This window comes from Sus scrofa, chromosome 7 (assembly GCF_054392235.1).
Source record: "Sus scrofa isolate SSC_HxYL_T2T_F1_AM1 chromosome 7, Sscrofa_HxYL_maternal_Yorkshire_Landrace_v2.0, whole genome shotgun sequence".
Lineage (NCBI taxonomy): Eukaryota > Metazoa > Chordata > Mammalia > Artiodactyla > Suidae > Sus > Sus scrofa.
This window is the reverse complement of record NC_139389.1, coordinates 111,030,900-111,052,290: the sequence shown is the minus strand read 5'-3', so window position 1 is coordinate 111,052,290 and position 21,391 is coordinate 111,030,900. Positions and strand designations below refer to the sequence as shown.

The window sequence follows — 21,391 nt, the reverse complement described above, 5'->3', positions numbered from 1 at the left end:
ATGTCAATATGTATTACACTGGTCACTTGGTCAAGGTGGTATCTGCCAGATTTCTGTGTTGTAGACTTCCTATTTTCTCCTTTGTAGTTAACGCTTATTTTGGAAACGATTCTATGCAAATGCCCTACTTCTGCTTAAACTCTTTGCCCACTAATTTTATAATCCATTGACGGTTCTTGCCTGCAGTCCTTTCCCCTTCATTTGTTTGCTCGCTTATCTATAATTCGAGGAACTCATAGAAGTTTATTTTATTCTTTGGGTTACCATATAATACTATTGTTTATTTTGCTGTTCAGATTCCAGCTCTGGCTGTGAGGGCTCATTCACGTTGGCTCCTGTGAACTTTCACATGCCCCCTCTTTTCAATTTTTGTCTTTGATCCCTTTCTTCTCCTCTGGCACCACAGGAATTAACCATCTTTCCAAGGAGACTGAAAACCTATATCTGGGTACTGGCACGCTCATCACCATTGGGTTGTCACTGCTTCTGGTCCCTTTCAGTGGGTAAAGCTAGGAAATACATGTATGTATGTGTAATAACCCATACACTACACATCTCTCTATATATATACATATATATATGCCCATGAATCTACACTGAAACCTCCAACTCCAATCTAGCACCATAGGTGGCATTCTTGCCTTCTTTCTTTTCATATTTGCCATTTCTTTCTCCTCAAGAAAATTGGCTCTCGGAGTTCCCGTCGTGGCGCAGTGGTTAACGAATCCGACTAGGAACCATGAGGTTGCGGGTTCGGTCCCTGCCCTTGCTCAGTGGGTTAACGATCCGGCGTTGCCGTGAGCTGTGGTGTAGGTTGCAGACACGGCTCGGATCCAGCGTTGCTGTGGCTCTGGCGTAGGCCAGTGGCTACAGCTCTGATTCGACCCCTAGCCTGGGAACCTCCATATGCCGCGGGAGCGGCCCAAAGAAATAGCAAAAAGACAAAAAAAAAAAAAAAAAAAAAGAAAATTGGCTCTCATTTTCTGAACTGTATTTACTTATTTTCTCATCTCTAGTATAGATAAAAGGTAGTTTCAAAATTACTAAACATATCCCCAGAAACATATTAACTAGAGTGTAGTCTCTGATAGTATGTAGCTTTCTTTTGTGTGTTTATCCTTAGAGTATCCAGTCAAAAAATCTTTGTGTCCCAAGCTATTTGGGTCAGCTCTTTCTTCCTACTCCCTTCAGTGTGGTTATTTGACTCCTCTGCAACACAGGTTCATTTGTCTGCATTTCATCTTTCCCCCATACCCTAGTTTATTTTGTTGAATTTACCTACAGTGATATTCATTCTTCGTGGTATAGTTCTATAGGTTTTGACAGATGCATGAAGTCATGCGTCCACCAATATGGTTTCATTCGAAACAGTTCCATCACCCTAAACTTTCCCTCATGCTGCCCCTGTGTGACTATCCCCTTCCCCTCCATGTCCCCCTCCCAGCAACCACTGTTCCATTTTCTTTTTTTCTTTTTTTTTTTTTTTTGTCTTTTTGTTGTTGTTGTTGTTGCTATTTCTTGGGCCTCTCCCTTGGCATATGGAGGTTCCCAGGCTAGGGGTCAAATCGGAGCTGTAGCCACCAGCCTACGCCAGAGCCACAGCAACTCGGGATCCGAGCCGCGTCTGCAACCTACACCACAGCTCACAGCAACGCCGGATCGTTAACCCACTGAGCAAGGACAGGGACTGAACCCGCAACCTCATGGTTCCTAGTCAGATTCGTTAACCACTGCGCCACTACGGGAACTCCTCCATTTTCCATTCTTGTAGTTTTGCCTTTTCCAGAGGCTTATAGGTGATATCACACAATGTGTATTTTTTTGCGTCTTCTTTCACTTGACAAAACCATTTAAGATTCATCCATTTTCTTGCATGAAGCAGGGGCTTCTTCCTTGTTGTTGCATAGTAATATCCCATTGAGGGACATATCACACTTTATCCACTCATCTCCTAAATCTTCATACTTTCCCTTTCTTGGTGATTACGAATAAGGCAGCTGGAAACAACCCAGGCAGGTATTGGTGTGAATATAAGTTTTCATTTCTCTTGAGTAAACGCCTAGGAGTGGGATTGTTGGATCATTCAGTAGGTATATGTTCAACCTTTTAAGAAACTGCCAAGTTATTCTTCAGAGTAGCTGTCTCATTTTGAATTCCCATTAGGAATGTATGAGAGCATCGGCTGCTCCACATTCTCACCAGAGAATGATACTACCAGTTTTGTTTTCGTTCTGCTGTTCTAATAAGTATGCAGTAGGAGTTCCCGTCGTGGCGCAGTGGTTAACGAATCCGACTAGGAACCTTGAGGTTGTGGGTTCAGTCCCTGCCCTTGCTCAGTGGGTTAACGATCCGGCATTGCCGTGAGCTGTGGTGTAGGTTGCAGACGCGGCTCGGATCCCTGCATTGCTGTGGTTCTGGCGTAGGCCGGTGGCTACAGCTCCAATTCGACCCTAGCCTGGGAACCTCCATATGCCATGGGAGGGGCCCAAGAAATAGCAAAAAGACAAAAAAAAAAAAAAAAAAAAAAGTATGCAGTGGTGTTTTGTTGTGGTTTTAATTGGTATTTCCCTAATGACTAATGATGTTGAACCCACTTTCATAGGTTTATTGGTATTCCCTTATCTTCTTTGTTGTTTGTTCAGCTCTTTTGCCCATTTTAAATTGGGTTGTTTATTATTGAGGGTTTTTTTTCCGTTTTTTAAATTATATTATTGAGTTTTGAGAGTTCTTGATGTGCTCTAGAATAATTCTTTCATCAGAAATGTGATTTGCAGGAGTACCCACTGTGGCATGGTGGGTTGAGGATCTGGTATTGTCTCTATGGCAGTGCGGGTTTAATCCCCTACATGGTGTGTGACTTCCATCCCTGGCCTGGGAATTTCCATATGCTGCCGGTGCAACCAAAAAAGATGATTTACAAATATTTTCTCTCAGTCTGTGATTTAGCTTCTTAATCTCTCTCTCTCTCTTTTTTTTTTTTTTTTGTCTCTTTGTCTTTTTAGGGCTGCACCCCTGGCACATGGAGGTTCCCAGACTAGGGGTTCAATCAGAGCTGTAGCTGCTGGCCTATGCCACAGCCATAGCAATGCCAGATCTGAGCTGCATCTGCAACCTACACCACAGCCCATGGCAACACCAGATCCTTAACCCACTGAGCGAGGCCAGGAACTGGACCGGCAACCTCATGGATCCTAGTCAGATTCGTTTCCACTGCACCACAATGGGAACTCCATGCTTCTTACTCTTAACAGAGTCTTTCACATAGTACAAATTTTAGTTTTGATAAAATCAAATTTTATCAAAATTATCAATTTTTTTCTTTTATGGATCATGGTTTTACTTTCACATCTACACTCTGCCTAATCCAAGGTCATGTAGATTTTCTCCTGTTTTATGCTAAAAGTTTTATAGTTTTAGTTTTTACATTTAAGTCTTTGATCCATCAATTTTTTTTTTTTTAAACAAGTGGCCGCACCTGCGGCATATGGAAGTTCTCAGGCCAGGGGTCGAGCCACAGCCACTGTAGAAGCAACGCCGAGTAGTTATGTTGTGAGCCACACGGGAAGTCCTGATCCATCAATTTTTTTATCATGAAATATACAAACATAAAATTTACCGTCTTAACCCTTTTAAGCATACAATCCAGTGGCATTAATTATATTCGCAACATTGCACAACCATTACCTTATCCATTTCCAGAACTTTTCTGTGATCTATTTCACGATAATTTTTGTATAAGGTGTGCATTACACAGTATACTTATACGTGGATATGGATGTTCAAATATTCCAGCACCGTTTGTTGAAAAGACTGTCCTTTCTCCTGGTATTTTCTTCTTACCATTGTCAAAAATCAGTTAATTGGAGTTCCCTTAGTGGCTCAGTGGTTAATGAACCCCACCAGTATTCATGAGGATGCGTGTTCGATCCCTGGCCTTGCTCAGTGGGTTAAGGATATAGCGTTGCCACGAGCTGCGGTGTAGGTTGCAGACACGGCTCAGATCTGGCGTTGCTGTGGCTGTGGTGTAGGCCGGCAGCTGCAGCAGCTCTGATTAGACCCCTAGCCTGGGAACCTCCATATGCCACGGGTGTGGCCCTAAAAAGCAAAAAAAAGAAGCAGTTAATTATATATATCCTTTTGCAGGGCTAGTATTAGAAACCATATATCCAGCATTTGAGGTACCATCTTATTAAAATGTACTTTAAACTGCTAGTTTGTGAGATAAACCCCCGTAGTAGTGCTGGGAGGTGGCCCTAAGGCAGTTGGGGCCTGGAAAGTGAACCGACTCTACAGTCAATCAACAGTGCTGTGGCAAAAGAGTCTCAGGGGATGAAGGAGCTGTGATTTTTTTTTTTTTTTTTTTTTTTTTTTTTTTTTTTTTTTTTTTTTTAGGGCTGCACTCGTGGCATATGGAAGTTCCTAGGCTAGGTGTTGAAGCAGAGTTGCAGCTGCTGGCCTACACCACAGCCACAGCAACACTGGATCCTTAACTCACTGAGTGGGGCCAGGGATCAAATCCACCTCCTCATGAATACTAATCAGGTTCTTAACCCACTGAGCCACAAAAGGAACTCCAGGAGCTGTGACTTTGACTTGAAGTGGGTTAAAGAGAATGTCACCTGGGGCAAAGTATGGCCAGATAAGAAAAGAATGATTATTTCCTTCCTTATTGCCAATATTCTTGCTATAATACCTCCATTAGTGGAGATCAGAGCAGAAGGACCCTTTACTATTCTATAAGCTACCATTTATATAGCACTTACAGGGGCAGGAATTGTTCTGCGATCTTTACAAGTATTAACACATTGAAGTTGTCTAACATCTATTATGAGATACTATTTTTATTTTCATTTTATAGATGAGGAAACTAAGCACAGAGAGGTTAAGTAACTGGTTCAAGGTCACACAGCTAGAAAGTGGTAGAGCTGGGATAGAAGTGAAGTCAGTCTGGTTGCTGCCTCTCTACATTGACCCCCTTGCTAGGCCTTGAACACAGCAAGGTTGTTCCCCACTTAGGGCAACTGCTGTTCATGGTTCAGAAGGATCTGAGCTCAGGTTATGTATTTCAGGAGTTGGCAAACTACAGTCTGAGGATCAAATCTGGTCTAATACTTCTTTTTGTAAATAAGGTTTTGTTGAAACACAGCCAAGATCACTCATTTAGGCATTTCTGCGACGGCCTTTATGTTACAGTAAAGGCAAGGTTGAGTAGTTGCTACAGGGACCCAAGGCCTGCAAAGCCAAAAACATTTCCTGTCTGGCCCTTTAAGAAAAAGTTTGCTGTTGTATTTGATAGCCATTAGCATAGGATAATTACTGAAGGTCCTAGGTCTTCGAGGTAAAAATGGGGACAAAAAAATTAAAGAAAGGAAGTTGGCAGAAACGATGTTGGGGGGCAACAACCAAAGAAAGAAACAGGCGTCATTATTGTTAGATGAAATAATATCCAATTTTATGCCAAGGCTTTTTTTTCTTTTTTTCTTTTTTTGGTCTTTTTGCCATTTCTTGGGCCGCTCTCACGGCATGTGGAGGTTCCCAGGCTAGGGGTCTAATCGGAGCTGTAGTCACCGGCCTACGCCAGAGCCACAGCAACGCGGGATCCGAGCCGCGTCTGCGACCTACACCAAAGCTCACGGCAATGCCGGATCTTTAACCCACTGAGCAAGGGCAGGGACCGAACCCGCAACCTCATGGTTCCTAGTCGGATTCGTTAACCACTGCGCCACCACGGGAACGCCCTTTTTTTTTTTTTTTTTTTTTTTTTAAGTGATCATTGTAAATCAAGTCAGATTTCAAATACGTGGGGGTACTTTGAAAGAAAGTCACTTTCAGAATTTTTTGGGGGGGCTACTCCCGTGGCATGTGGAAGATCTCAGGCCAGGGATCAAACCCATGCCACAGCAGCAATCTAAGCCACCACAGTGACAACACTCGGTCCTTCACCTGCTAGGCCATCAGGGAACTCCCAGAATTATTTCGTAAAGCAAAAAAATCTTTGGAAAATGTACAGAACTTCCCCATTATGTGTTGACTTTTGCAAGTTTTTGTTTTAGTATGTTTGATTTCCTTATGAAACCAAAACTCTTCAGAAAAAACAATTTTTCATTCATTCACTCATTCAGTCATTCATGTTTTGAATTTCCTGTTGCTGGGCTAGGCAATGGAGATAGAGTGGTGAACCTTGTGAAGCATGCAGTTTGCTGAGAGACCCTGATGGATAAATAGACAGTGACAGGGTTGAGTCCAGAGTAAGTGAATTTGCTTCAACAGCAAATAGGAGGAGGCTTCTGGTCCAGACTAGGGGTGTGGGCAGTGGTATGTCTGTGGGTGGATGGGTGTGTGTTGGAGATCTGGGAAAGCTTGCTTGAAGAAGGAAGGTCTGGGCTGAGATTCGAAGATCTGTTAGGAAATAATCAGGTGAAGGCAGAGGGATTGGGTAGACCTGGTGGGGGAGGAGAGGTATTTGAAGCTGAGAAAAAAGCATAAAAAAGTCCCTACAGCATGTTAGAAACTCAGGCAGTTTAGCAAGGCTGGAGTGTGGTTCTCACTGCAGAGAGAGTTGTAGTGGGAAAGAAGAGCTTGGAGATGAGATGGGAGGTGAGCAGAGGGTAAGACCGAAGTGCCTTTGATGCTATGCTAAGGACTTTGACCTGTATTTTGAGGATAGTGAGGGTTTGCAAAGAGGTTCTAAGTGGCTATGGGACCTGACATAATTCACATGGTAGAAAGATTGCTCTGGCTGCAGTGTGGACAGTGGATCAAGGGTAGGAGGAGGACCAACCCCAATTAGGAGTGACTGCAGGGATGGAGTGGACTGACTACATACAAAGGAGGCCAAGCGCCCTGGGCTTGGGGATAGATGGAATACGAAGGTAAAAGAGGGGATGAAAAAGCAGGAGGCCAGGATAACTTGACAGAAGATCATGCCATTCACAAAGAAGAAGTTGTAGGAGCTGGTGCAGTGGGTTTTTTGGAGGATGCTGGAGGAAGGTAATGAGTGCAACTTTGTGCATTGAGTCTTTGGGGTGCTTCTGGGTCCATAGGCAGAAAGACTCATGAGTCTATGGCCCCCCAAAAGGGCTAAAAATACAAATATGTGTTATCTCCATAGGGATGGTATCCGAAGCCATTGGAGTGTAGAACTTGTCTCAAGTAGGACCTTTAAAGTAAGGAGGATGAAATCCTAGAAACACCATCATTGAAAGCAGGGGGAGTGGGGATGTTCCGAGGAACAGAAATTAAAGGTACTAAGACAAAATGTCCACAGAGTTGGAAGGCAACTAAGAATGCTACAGAAATCAAGCGAAGAGACTCTTATACGAAGAGGGAGTTATGCAAATATACAGAATATTCAAGACATAATGAAGCCTAAGGAGTGGCTATTGAATTTGTCAACAGGGAAGGCATTGGGAACTTTGGGGAGGAATGTCAGTGGAGTGAGGAGGGTGGAAGCTATATCTCAGTGGAATAAAGATGAATGAGATGAGAGGAAGGAAACAGCAGGAGCAGACAACTCTTTCAAGAAGCCTGGCTGTGAAGGTGAGAAGGGAGACGGAGGAATGGCTGGAGGGGGAGGTGGCTTGAGGGAGTGTCTCCTGGTATAGGAGTGATTTGAGCATGACTAAATGTTTCAGGGAAGAAAAGGAGACAGATGAGCAGAAGGAGCATGATCTCTGAGGAGGCAAGAGGTGGGGATCCTAAGTATGGTGGAGTGGTCAGCCCCTGCCCTGGGACGGAAAGAGGAAAAGGTGGTTACTTGATGCTGGCCCGTGTGTTGGTGTGGCAATGCGGAGCAGAGAATTTTCACTTGGTGGTTCTATTTTTTCTCTAATGTTGGTAGGGAGATGATCTTCAGAGCAGGAAGGGAACAACAAGTTTGAAAAGAACAGTCATTGTGGAAACAGGAAAGAGAGCTATTTAAGAACACAGGAAGGAGTTCCCATTGTGGCTCAGTGGGTTAAGAACCCAACTAGTGTCCATGAGGATGCAGGTTTGATCCCTGGCCTCACTCAGTGGCCCCACCGTTGCTGTGAGCTGTGGTGTAGGTCGCAGACATGGCTTGGATCTGGCATTGCTGCGGCTATGGTGTGGACTGGCAGCTGCAGCTCCAATTTGACCCCTAGCCTGGGAAGTTCCATATTCTGCAGGAGTGGCCCCGAAAAGGCAAAATAAGAGAACAGCCGATGGCTGGGGCAGGTTGAGGGCTGAAGTGAGGTTGGAGACCAGCACCAATAGCTCCAGTCTTTGTGGCTGGTCATTGTATTCATTGGTGCTCAGCAGCCCAAAGGTAAGAGCCAAGAAAGAGAATGACCTTACCAACCTAGGCATGTGCTGTCAAAAAACATTGGGCAAGAGAGTTGATATTAGAAAGGAAGTGATTTAAAAAACAGCTCGTGGAGATTCCACGGTGGATAGAGAAAGACATGATGATTGAAAGGAAGTTTGAGGTCAGGATAGAAAACTCAAGGGGGGAGTTCCCATTGTGGCTCAGTAGCAACGAACCTGGTTAATATCCATGAGAACGTGGGTTCGATCCCCGGCCTCGCTGTGGCTGTGGCTGAGGCTACAGCTCTGATTCGACGTCTAGCTTGGGAAACTTCCATAGGCCACAGGTACAGCCCTAAAAAAAAAAAAAGAAAAAGAAAACTCAAGGATTTGATGCAGTTAAAGAACAGATGATGCTGGAGTGAAAGAGGGAGAGGCAGAAAGCCATGAAGAAATCCATCAGACTGGGTGTGTGAATTTATGATTTCAGAGGTGGAGGTGCATCAAGGTGTCTGAAGTACAGTGGGAAGGAAATGTTATGCCACCCTGTATATTGAACGTATTCCACCAATAAATTAATAAAAGCTGCCGCCATGTCGTCCTTTCATACATATCTGTTAGTATAAGTAAAGGTTGAACCCTCAAGGACTTAAATTTACCATTACAGGAAATTTCCCTCTAAAAGAACATTTTAGGAGTTCCCTGGTGGCCTAGTGGTTAAGGACCCAGTGTTGTCACTGCTGTGGCACAGGTTTGATCCCTGGCTCAGGAACTTTTGCATGCCGTGGGTGTGGCCAAAAAAAGAAAAAGAGAGAGAGAATATTTCCAATCCCTCAGAGTATTGGAAAACCTCCCACTTTCCCCATTAGGTAGGTTCTGTACCTTTGAAATCACTCAGTGGTGGAGGCAAATGTTTATCATTGCCCGCACTGTGATCACAGTTGGGATAAATTGAAGGCTCATCTGGTCACTCTTCTTGGAATATTTCTGACATGACGAGGCTGAAGATGATGCAGATTACATTTGCAATTTTCCTTTGATTGGGGAAGCCCGAGGCTGCACTTCTCCCAAGTGAGTCTCCTTGGATCTGCAGTTATGGCTTGCTTAGCAAGGCCACATTACAGTTTGGAAGGCCCTTATTTCTGCCCAGGATTGTGGCAGATGACCCTACATCAGCAGTAGTCAGAGCTGTTTTTAGCCTAAATTCAAAAAATATAATAGCAAACACTGAGAGCTTACCCTGTATTGGGCAAGGTGAGGAAACTGAGGCTCCAAGAGGTTAGGTAATTTCTCAGGTAGGAGGTGGCAGAGCCAGGATCTGAACTCAGGTGGTCTTCGAAGCTTGTGATCCTTTTCAACATAGTTGATTATGCCTCAGAAAACAAAAAGGAACAGGTCTCACTTACTTGGCCTCAGGAAAAGGCCTCTCAGAGGACGTGGCATCAGTTGGCCCAACACATTTTGGCCACATGTACACTGAGCAGCCCAGCTGAGGGTAGGTCCTTTAGCAGAGGGCATCAGGATAACTTGGTGAGTGTTAGGGCCCCATCTCCGTTCTGTTAAATTAGAACCCTGGGATGAGGACCTAGGAAGTTGTATTTTAAAAACATTCCCAAATGTTAAGGGAATCATCATTTTATAAATCTTGGTCCCTAGATAAGTACCTTGATTTAGGATCTGATTTGAATCTTGGACTTCTGGGTAATTATTTGGATAAAATGGAAGGACCTACCTGGAAGGATTATTTAAGCCATTTCAACAGAGTCAGTCTGACTTTGGGAGCTCCTTAGGTAGAGCTAACACTTGCCTGCTAGTTTCTAAGAGGCTTCACAACCTTCAGATTGTCCCTGGGGCCTCTGCTTCATCTCTGGTCCAGGTAGGAGGGCTGCTGCAGCAAGACACACACTGCCCCTAGAACTAAGGGGAAAACCTCCGCAGGCCTCAATACTGACTGTTTCCTTCCTCCTTTCAGCCTTTCAGTGTTATGATGTACCCAGCTGGTCCTGGATCTGGTGACTCTCCAGAGGGCTTCCCTGAACAACCGAGGCTCCAGCCACAAATTGGAAATGGCGCAGCTCAGACACTGGGTACTGAGATTGGGAGTGTTAAATGATCTCCCCTTCTTTACAGTGTGGTTGGGGCAGAAGACTTGAGGGTAGGATTAAGGAAGAGAGAAAGAGGTTTGGGCAGCACAGAGTTGATGGAAGAACTGGGCTTTTTTTTTAAGGGACTTATGTTTTGTTCATTCAGTCAACAAAGGTTTGTTTGGTCCCTACTATTTGCCTGGTTCTGTCACAGACGCTGCAAAGAAACCTCAAGGAAAACCAATCAACCAATCGGACTCGGTCCCCTTGCCCTTGTGGAGGGTTCACCCCCCTCTTTTGGCTCCCTTATCAATGGGACACATTTTTTTTCCAGATTAGGGGAAAAAGGGCCCATTTGGAACAAGATGAGGAGGGAGACAAAATCTTATGTGCTGAAGCAAGCTGTGGACTCAATGTGTGACTTAGAATCTGAGGTGGGGAAGAGTTAGGGAAAGGAGGAAAATGGGGGAAGAGCTTGTTCCGGCCAATCTGGGCTGGGACTGGCAAGATCAAAGAAGTCAGAGCCGGGTGAGGCCTTAGACAAAAGTCCATCACTTCACTTTACAAAAGAGGGAACTGAGGTCACGTGACAGCCCCAAAGTGGACACCTCGTTAGGTGGAAGAGGTGGAAATGAAACTGTGGACTCTAAATAATACTATGGTGCCTCGGAGGGAGGGGTTTCACTTCAAACCCTGGGCGCTTCCGCAGCTGCAAGGAGCCAGACTGGGTCGGGTCGGTTGCCTTGGGAACCGGCTTCCCGGCCCCGCGGGCGCCGGGCATTCCTTGCGCTCCCAATAAAGTTGTTGTTGAAGTACAGCGGTGCCACGTGAGCCGGCCGGGGGCGGGGCCAGGGCGGGGCTAGTCGGGGGCGGGGCCGAACCTAGGGAGACCGGCGGGCGGAGGCGAGGAGAGTAGGCAGGTGCGGGCGGGCGCGGGCGGCCGGCCATGATCGCGTCGTGCCTGTGTTACCTGCTGCTGCCGGCCGCGCGCCTCTTCCGCGCCCTCTCAGGTACCGGCCCCGCGTCCTGACAGGCGGGTGCCAGGCCCGGGCCTGCCTCGGCCGGGCCCCGCGGGGCCTGGGTCGGCGTGCGGCGTTGCCTGCCTTACGACCACCTTCCCCTGGCAGTACCAAGCCAAGGTGTTGGGAGGCAGCCCTCGGTCCCACCGTGCTCGTCCTAGAGTCCATAAGCCCCCAGGCCTGGCCGGCGACCCTCGTGGGCGGCCCTGTCCTCACGCCTGTCATTTGGAGGCGTCGGGCCACAGTTGCCTGGGAGGGGGTTGGGGGAGGGGCAGGAGCCGCCCCCTCTATGGCCTGGGGGCACAGAGAAGCTGGCGGCGGGCGGGCGGGGGGGGGGGGCCGCTGAGTCACTGCCTTGGGGGTCGGGGAGGGTTGGCCACTCGGGGACGAGGCGAATGCCCGAATTCTCTGTGGACAGGGGCCAGACGGCCCTGGGGGTCTGTGGGCTGAAGACCTGGACGACCAGTTGTCCCCTGGTCAACTTCACCCTCACCTTTCACAGCCACCTCTCAGCGGAGACTTTGGTTGAAAAAACGGATGCTCAGAATCCAGAGAGACCTTGAAACCTCAGCTTTGAAGCAATGTCCCGTGCGTTTAGCGATGTAGCGGGGTGTAGGCAATGCCCAGCGGGTACCTAGAGAAGAGTTACTGACTTTGTCGGGATCTGCCTGCTGCTCCCCATTTCTGGTCTTTGACATTTCTGCGGCTCTTATGAGAGCGTCAGTTCCCCTCAGAGATCCCGCAGAATCCCGACTTTTCTCTGGCATTTAGGGAGCAGGACAGACCAAGAAGGACTTTCTTAAAAATAAGATGTCCGTATGCTATCTGTGCTTTTCCTTTTTGGAACTTTACACAGTGCGTGTGTGTAATTTTTGTCATATATTTCATATAAAATACTTATTTAATGTATTTATGTGTATGTCTGTATCTGCCACTAGAATGCAGGCTTCAGGAGAGCTGGGCCATGTCTATTTTGCTCACTGTACCTAGTGCTAGCATACTGCCCAGAGTATAGTAGGCACTCAATTTAGAGCTGTTTTGTGTGTACATACTTCTGAGGAATGAGAAACTCCACAGAAGTCACGTTTTCAGAGAACTAGTACATATTCTAACCATGTTGCTGTCCTTTCTGGAGCTTTGCCGATGTCCATAATGGTAGCCTATGTCTAGTCTGGAGGTTTCTAGACCAGCAGTCAGAGTTTTAGGTATCTCAGAGAAGGGGCTACTTCCTCCTACCCATTTACATAATGTCCTATTAAAGCAGTCTGATTTGTTTTTGGTTTCTAGAGGAGTGTGTGTGTGTGTGTGTGTGTGTGTGTGTGTGATTTTTTTTGTTTGTTTTGGGGATTTTTTTTTTTTTTTTTTTGGCTGCACCCTTGGCATGCTGAAATTCCTGGACCAGGGATTGAATCCAAGTCACAGCAGTGACCATGCTGAATCCTTAACCACCAGGCCACCAGGGAACTCCCAGAAGATTTTCTCTTAATAAAAGAATTCTGCTGAAAAGCAAACCACACCACCACCTGAACCCTGCTAAATTTGGAAACTAGTAACCTCACACATATACATCAGAGAACTCCTGCCATCTGGTATCATAGAGAGTGTTTCAAGGGATAGAGAATTAGCAAGTCCCTGAGACTAAAGCCAGCAACCCAGCCCTTGGGTTATAAAGCAGGGTTTCCCAGTTTCAGCACTGTTGACATTTGGGTCAGGATAGTTCCTTGTGGGGCTATCTCTTGCACTATAGGATGTTCAGCCATATCTTAATCCTATAACCACTAGATGCCAGTAGCATCCCCACAGTTGTGACAACCCCAGTGTCTCCAGACAATGTGAAAATGTCCCATGAAGGCAAAATCACCCAGGTTGAAAACCACTGGTGTGAGGAACATAAATCCACATAGACCATAAGTAAGATAGTGTCTTTCAACATTTGAACCAATTTAAAAGTTTTTCTTGCCTTTAAAAAAAAAAAAAAAAAAGCAGTTATAAAATGAATCTCTGGTGATAGAGCATCATCGCTGTATGTGTCACTTGTCCTGGGCTGTAAATAAATGATTTAGTGTGTACTGAGAGGGGATGTTTTGCTAGCACCAAAATACTGTGCTTAGACTTCAGGGACTCTAATATTAGAGTTTTTCCTGCATGCTTTGCCTGTCATTGTAAGTTGTTGGCGCCTTCTGATTTCCAGCCTCTAGAGTGCTGTGGAATGAGAAAACTGATAATGAGGTTTGTGAAGATTTATGAGTAGGATAGCTTTTGAGAAGAAGCCTTTGCTAAGAGGTAGAGACACTTTTTGTCTACTTTGGGCCTTTTTCTTTTGGAATACATTCATAGATTAGGGGATTTATAAAACCAGAAAAGATCTTGGGGATTGTCTGGTTCATACTTCCCTTGTCCCCATTTTACAGTCAAGAGTGGGTCCATCTCATTAGGGGCCTTGTGCAAGGTCACATAATTTTGTTGTTTCGTTTTCTTTCTTTTTTTTCTTCTTCTTTTTTTTTTTTTTTTTTTTTTTGTCTTTTGTCTTTTTAGGGCTGCACCTGTGGCATATGGAGGTTCCCAGGCTAGGGGTCTAATTGGAGCTTTAGGTGCAGGCCTACGCCACAGCCACAGCAACTTGGGATCCGAGCTGCATCTGCAACCTACACCAGAGCTCACGGCAACGCCGGATCCTCAACCCACCGAGTGAGGCCAGGGATCGAACCCGCAACCTCATGGTTCCCAGTCGGATTCGTTTTCGCTGCGCCATGAAGGGAGCTCCAGTTTTGTTCATTTCAACTGCAGGTCATAGCCCACAGTTGTGATTCATAGTCAAGTGCTGGTTCCAGTGTGATGTGGCTCTTAGAACCAGAGAGTTGATTTTAATAGGAGTCTTAATCGCCAGATAAAAGGAGTGTGGTTAAGTGTAACCATCTCTGTCCTTGATGGTGTAGGATAGCCATTCACATAGCAAGTCACATACTGAATATTTATCAGATCCCTACCATATGAAGTAGTCAATTCTTGTAAAGTGTTTAGGACACTGCCTGGCACGTAGAAAGCCCTTTGCTCTGATGATGATGATGGTCCAGGCACTAAAATGGGCAGGCTCATTGACAGTACAAAGATGACCAGGGTAGGTATGATTCTTGCTTATGGGACTTCTATTAGAATTTGGGGGAGTTCCCATGATGGTGCAGTGGAAACAATCTGACCAGTATCCATGAGGATGCAGGTTTGATCCCTGGCCTCTCTCGGTGGGTGGGGGATCCAGCATTGCCAAGAGCTGTGGTGTAGGTCGCCGATGTGGCTTAGATCTAGCATTGCTGTGGCTGTGGGGTAGGCTGGCAGCTGCCGCTCCGATTCAACCCCTAGCCTGGGAACTTCCATATGCTGTGGATACTGGCCTAAAAAGACAAAACAAACAAACAAAAAGTTGGGAGAAGGGTGTGGGTTGGGTGATGCTGTCATCTTATAACACAGTATTTTGGCTTTCTTCTTAGATGCTTTCTTCGCATGTCGAAAAAATGCCCTTTTGGCGAAGAGCTCGTCCTCCCAGGTAGAAGGGGACTTTGCCATGGCCCCTCGGGGCCCCGACCAGGAGGAGTGTGAGGGCCTGCTGCAGCAGTGGCGAGAAGAAGGGTCGAGCCAGGTGCTCTCAACTGTGAATGAGGGTCCCCTTGTAGATAAGGGACTAGCCCAGAGCAGCCTGGCGCTCCTGATGGATAATCCTGGAGAACAGGATGCTGCTTCAGAGGACAAGTGGTCCAACAGGCAGCTGAGTGATCTTCGGGCGGCAGAGAACCTGGACGAGCCTTTCCCCGAGGTGTTAGGAGAGGAGCCACTGCCAGAGGTCGAGGGCCCAATGTGGGCACCTGTCCCTGTGCAGACTGGCGCCCCGTATGCAGACTGCGCTGTCCTCCCAATGGGTGCCCTGGCCGCAGAGCAGTGGGAAGAGGACCCTGCAGTGGTGGCCTGGAGCATAGCACCGGAGCCTGTGCCCCAGGAAGAGGCTCCCATCTGGCCCTTTGAGGGCCTGGGGCAGTTGCAACCTCCCCCAATGGAAATCCCATATCATGGTGAGTCTGACAACCGGCTGAGTGAGCCAGGGCAGTGGGTTGTCTGGGATGTCGGCAGCGCCTCTGCTAAAGCGAAGGTCCTCTTGTGGGGCGCTCTGCTGCTGCATTCTGTTTTTCTGAGACGTGAAGGGGCAGATCCAGAGGGGCCTTAGAGACCGTCTCATCCAGCCCCGTTGTCTTTCAGAGGAAGTTACGACAGCACAGAGCGGTAGTGGGGCCTCCTAAAGTCACATAGCTAGGTAGTGGCAGAACTGAAAGCAGACCCTAGTTCTGATTCTCTGCATTACTGATTCTCTGGAGGTGACCTGGGGTCGGAGTGGAGAGCTCTCAGGACCTCCACTCTCTGCCTCAATCAGAATCATTCCATTTTTATCTGTGTTAAATATTTGGCTTCCATTAAACTTTGAAGAATGAGTTCTCTGGTTCACGCAGGTTTAGAATCTACTCTGCAGCCCCTGCTCTAGGGGACATGGGGGACATACTGTGATTTCTGGCTCTAGGTTTTTCCAGGTTGAGAGGTCAGAGAACACCCAAGACTGTTAAGCACAGTCATCTGAGTTATTCCCCAGAGACACGTGGATTTATCAAAAGTAAGAAATTGTCAGCCATATTTAGTGAATGTGTACTGGATACCAGGTACTGTACTAGGTGCTGGGGATATGGTGGCAAACAGGCCAAGATCGTCTCTGGCTCGCTGGAGCTTACCGCCTAGTCTGAGAATGTCCTTAGAGTGTCCTTCAAATTGCTGCAGAAAGTAATGGATGACAGGGAAGACGAAAAGCACAGTGGGCACAGTATCCCTGAGGCAGTAGTGATGGTGGGCCCTGTGGATAACACAGACTTAGCACGGACCTCTTCGTCCCAACCCCTTTGCAGAAATCCTGTGGCGAGAATGGGAAGATTTCTCCACTCAGCCAGATGCTCAGGGCCTGGAGGCAGGGGATGGCCCTCAGTTCCAGTTCACTCTCATGTCCTATAACATCCTGGCCCAGGACCTGATGCAGCAGAGCTCGGAGCTCTATCTGCATTGCCACCCAGACATCCTCAATTGGAACTATCGCTTTGCGAATCTCATGCAGGAATTCCAGCACTGGGACCCCGATGTGAGTGAAGACGGGGGTCTGTGCCATCTTGCATTTGCTCTGGACCCTGGCTCTTTCCCAGGGCTCTTAGAAAATGAGTTCAACCCCATAGCTGTTCATATCATTGGAGTCCTGCCTCGGGCTGGAGCTTTCCTGCCTGGTGTAAATGAGGTTTTGGCAGGTCCTGAGAAGACTCTCTGTAGGTGCACACTTTCTAGCACCTTTATGCAAGAGGGAGACTCGAGGGGTTCGAGGAGCAGGAAAATCCAGGGCATGTGTCTGGTCTCAGCTTGCCTGGGCCTGTTCTTGCTGGTGGTGGCTGTTGGGAAGAGACAGCACCCAGGGGGAAGTTTCAGTGCGACCCAGCCTGAGACCTTCAGCAGCTTCCCAATGGCCTCAGTCCCTGCTCCTGGGGTGGGAGCCATGCTCCAGCACCCTCCGTTACTCTGGAGTGATTGGTTTCCTTGTTGTTTTCCCAGATCTTGTGTCTCCAGGAAGTCCAGGAAGATCATTACTGGGAGCAGCTGGAGCCCTCTCTGAGAATGATGGGTAATGCCGCTCCCTGGCGTGTTTGCCAGTCTTTCTTCCTACAGCCCTGTCTGCTTTCTCCTGAAGGTTCCATCTCTTTCTGTCATCTCAGTAAACCCTCAGTCTCACCTGTGAGCTACTCCCTTGTGTGGGCGAGGAAAGTCTTGAAGTTCTAAAGCAATCCTGACATACAGCGCCATTTAGTCCTTGAAGCAACCAACCCTGTGAAGCTTAATGTTATTATCCCCATTCTACAGTGAGGAAACTGAGGTTCAAAAAATTCATGTGTCTAGCTCAAGGTCCCAAAGCTGTAAAGCTCATAGGATGTGGAATCTGGACTCCAGCTGGTCTGGCTGCAAGAGTCCATGGTTTTCCTCTCAAGTAATTGCTTCACACCCTTCTGTCCCCCTTTTAGCCACTCGGTTACAACCGTAAGGAAATCTCTGCAGAGCAAGGAGTTGGGAAGAGCAAGGACTCCCTTGTTGAGCAGCAGGAGTGATGCATCAGGCACACACGCCTGGGCTCCTGCCATTGGTTGGAGGGGTTTAGGCTTCAAGGACTCTGACCCAGCTCCTTGGTGGTGTGTTCTTTGCAGGCTTTACCTGTTTCTACAAGAGGAGGACCGGGTGTAAGACAGATGGCTGTGCTGTCTGCTACAAGCCCACGAGATTCCGCCTGCTCTGCGCCAGCCCCGTGGAATACTTTCGGCCTGGCTCGGAGCTCCTCAATCGGGACAACGTGGGCTTAGTGCTGCTGCTGCAGCCACTCGTCCCAGAAGGCCTGGGACAAGTCTCAGTGGCCCCTTTATGTGTGGCAAATACCCATGTCCTGTACAACCCACGCCGGGGCGATGTCAAGCTGGCCCAGATGGCCATTCTCTTGGCCGAAGTGGACAAGGTGGCCAGGTTGTCTGATGGCAGCCACTGCCCCATCATCTTGTGCGGGGACCTGAATTCTGTCCCTGATTCACCTCTTTACAACTTCATCAAGGATGGAGAACTCCAGTACCATGGGATGCCAGCCTGGAAGGTAAAAATGGGAGAGGCCACTGCAGGGGTGGGAATGCAGCTTAGGGAGAGATTTGGGTGTTGGCATCCAGTGCTGCTTCTGAGGCCGGGACCTCAGTTACACTTGTTCTGGCACCCTCCTGCCTTTTTTTTTTTTTTTTTTTTTTTTTGTTGATAGCTGGTACTCAAACCTGGAAGTTAGGAACTTGTGAGTGCCTTTGGTATCCTTTTAGTTTTTATCATTAGTTTACAAGTACAAAAGTACTTATGTACATATAAGTATACAAGCATCCCTATAAAGAATGCAAGCAGGAGTTCCCGTCGTGGCGCAGTGGTTAACGAATCCGACTAGGAACCTTGAGGTTGCGGGTTCGGTCCCTGCCCTTGCTCAGTGGGTTAATGATCCAGCGTTGCCGTGAGCTGTGGTGTAGGTTGCAGACGCGGCTCGGATCCCGCGTTGCTGTGGCTCTGGCGTAGGCCGGTGGCTACAGCTCTGATTCGCCCCTATCCTGGGAACCTCCATATGCCACGGGAGTGGCCCAAGAAATAGCAAAAAAAAAAAAAAAAAAAAAAAAAAAAAAAAATGCAAGCAGGAGTTCCTCTTGTGGCTCAGTGGAAATGAATCTGGCTAGTATTCATGAGGATGAAGGTTCTATCCCTGGCCTTGCTCAGGGGTTAAAGATCCGGTGTAGGTCACAGACACAGCTAGGATTCCACATGGCTGTGGCTGTGGTGTAGGCTAGGGGCTGCAGCTCCGATTAGAGCCCTACCTGGGAATCTCCATATGCCAGAGGTGCGGCCCTAAAAAGACAAAAAAAAAAAAAAGAATTCAAACATTTGAAAATAAGACCAAAGCCCCCTTTATTACCTCCATTCCACAGTCTCCCCTTAGACTCAAGTAATAACTGCTCAAAGTTTGGTGCTGGTCTTCCGGATCATTTTCTATGCATTTGCGGTGGTATCGAAGCTGCCATGATAATGTAATCATAATCTGCATTTATTAAGCGCTCACTCTATGCCAGGTGCTATCTTAAGCACACATTAACTCATTAATTTTCATGGTTTCTATCACTGATTCCATTTTATAAGTGAGAAAAAGAACGCACAGAGAAGTTAGGTAATTTGCTTACACTAGCTTATGCAGGTGTTTAGGGGTGGGACCAGGTTTCTTAACCAGTTGGTCTGGCCCCAGAGCTCCTGCCCTCTGTTACGATGCTGTCATTGCTTCTAAGAGCTGATAGAAGACCTGTTCTGTGCTTTTGTACACATGGTATGTCACTGCATATTTCATTTTATAGCTTTTTTTCACTCAACAATGTACATATGGATCAATCTCATTCCTTTTAACTGCTGGATGTTTATAGATGTCTTATAGTTTTATGACAGTTTATTTAGCTCCACTGAGGGGTGTTCGGCTCGTGCTGATTTCTTTATATGTCACTTAATCTCCTTGTTTTGCTGTTTTGCCCTGCTAATCCAATTTGTTGCTTAACTTTTGGCAAGGCACAGTGGAGAAAGGACATAAAATGACTGAATCGAGCACTTTGGGCTTTTATTTTAATGAGGTCACTCAAGTGCCAGCGTTATCCTGGTTGCTATGTGCGCAGAGAAAGGCATTATCCTGCTAGGAAACTGCGCTGACCGAGGGGCTCAGGGAAAGGGAAGAAGAATTACTAAGTGTCTCCCATGTGCCAGATGCCGTTAGGCATAGTGAGTAAGAGCTCTCATCTTGAAGCCAAATAGTCCTGTGTTCAGATCCCTGCTCTGCCACATTGGGCAAGTTATTTCATTTCCATAAGCTCTTTTGGCCTCTTCTCTGCACTGGAGATATAATGGGACTTACTTCCGAGGGTTTTTTGTGGTGGATTAAATAAAATAAGGCACACACAGAGTTTTCCAGTTCCTGCTTCAAAGGAAGAAATCAATAATTGGTAGTGGTGATTGTTATCAAGATTCTTAGCAAAAAAAAGGAGTTCCTCTCGTGGCTCAGCAGTAACAAACCTGACTAGTATACATGAGGATGTGGGTCCAATCCCTGGCCTCATGCAGTGGGTTAAGGATCCGGCATTGCCGTCAGCTGTGGTGTAGGTCGCAGACACGGCTTGGAACTGGCATTGCCGTGGCTGTGGTGTAGGCTGCTTGGTCTAGTTCTGATTTGACCCCTACCCTGGGAACTTCCATATGCCATGCGTGCGGCCCTAGGAAGATAAAACAACAACAACAGTAAAAAAAGATTCTTGTTTGTGATATTATTATCTCATTCAATGGTAGAGGATACTGAACCCAAAAGAATTAACTAACTTGCCCAAAGTCACACAGCCAGTAAGTGGCCATTAAACTGCAGGTGTGTTGCGTTCCTGTTGTGGCTCAGCAGATTAAGAACCGGACTAGTACCCGTGAGGAGTGGGTTCAATACCTGGCCTCACTCAGTAGGTTAAGGATCTCGTGTTGCCGTGAGCTGTGGTGTAGGTCGCAGATGCGGCTCGGGTCCCATGTTGCCATAGCTGCGGCATAAGCTGGCAGCTGCAGCTCTGACTTGACCGCTAGCCTGGGAACTTCCATATGCCACAGGTGTGGCCCTAAAAAGCAAAAAGCAAAAAACAAAACAGCAAGTGTGTTTTACTTCTGGTGACATGTTGAAAACATATGTCCTTTAGGGGCAGTGAGATTGTGTCCCTCTCTGCTCTCTCCCCGGCACTTAGCTGGTATCTTGCATGTAGTTGACACTCAAATATTTGTTGTTGTTAAATGAAACAAAGGGGGTTTTGCTGCACACGTTGGAGATGCGTACATGACCGACGTTGCCGAATGTTTCCCTTCTACGTTCTGTCTCTTATTCCCAGGCAGCTCATTGGCTTTGATCGAACATGGTGACATGGATACAGTAAAGGGCTTTGGTACATTTCCCATTTGCTTTGACCCTATGGTTTCCCAGTAATAGACTTAAGATGCTAGATTTTGATCCAGAAGAGCCAAAGATCAGGATAAAGCTTTTTCCATGGCAAATGAAAGCCCCTGAATGTTCACGTTCCCTTGGCAGAATAGTGTAGATTTTTCTAAGGTAAAATTTAGGGGACCATATGTTCATACAGTTCTATTTTCTCTCTCTCTCTCTCTCTTTTTTTTTTTTTTGTCTTTTGTCTTTTCAGGGCTGCACCTGCAGCATATGGAGGTTCCCAGGCTAGGGGTCTAATTGGGGCTATAGCCGTTGGCCTACACCAGAGCTACAGCAATGCCAGATCCGAGCCGAGTCTTCGATGTACACCACAGTTCACGGCAATGCTGGATCCTTAACCCGCTGAGCAAGGCCAGGGATTGAACCTGAAACCTCATCGTTCCTAGTCG

At 47.0% G+C, this 21,391-nt stretch overlaps 1 protein-coding gene across 7 annotated transcripts in view; it reads left to right on the top strand.

Moving 5' to 3' along the window:
- Positions 1–21,391, top strand: part of ANGEL1 (angel homolog 1) — a 40,730-nt gene that overhangs the window by 3,561 nt on the left and 15,778 nt on the right. For 2 of the 7 annotated variants that reach the window (XR_014811171.1, XM_021099541.2), the window contains exons 1-5: positions 11,235–11,269; positions 14,854–15,429; positions 16,306–16,532; positions 16,991–17,060; positions 17,635–18,068. Coding sequence is in view for 5 of the 7 variants with exons in the window: in XM_021099541.2 (XP_020955200.1) it covers positions 14,928–15,429; positions 16,306–16,532; positions 16,991–17,060; positions 17,635–18,068 (1,233 nt within the window). In the remaining 2 variants the exon portion in view is untranslated. Of the gene's footprint in view, positions 1–10,237; positions 10,353–11,234; positions 11,360–14,853; positions 15,430–16,305; positions 16,533–16,990; positions 17,061–17,634; positions 18,069–21,391 lie in introns of those variants that run through there. The other 5 variants (XR_014811170.1, XM_021099540.2, XM_084969869.1 and 2 more) reach the window with 4 other exon arrangements.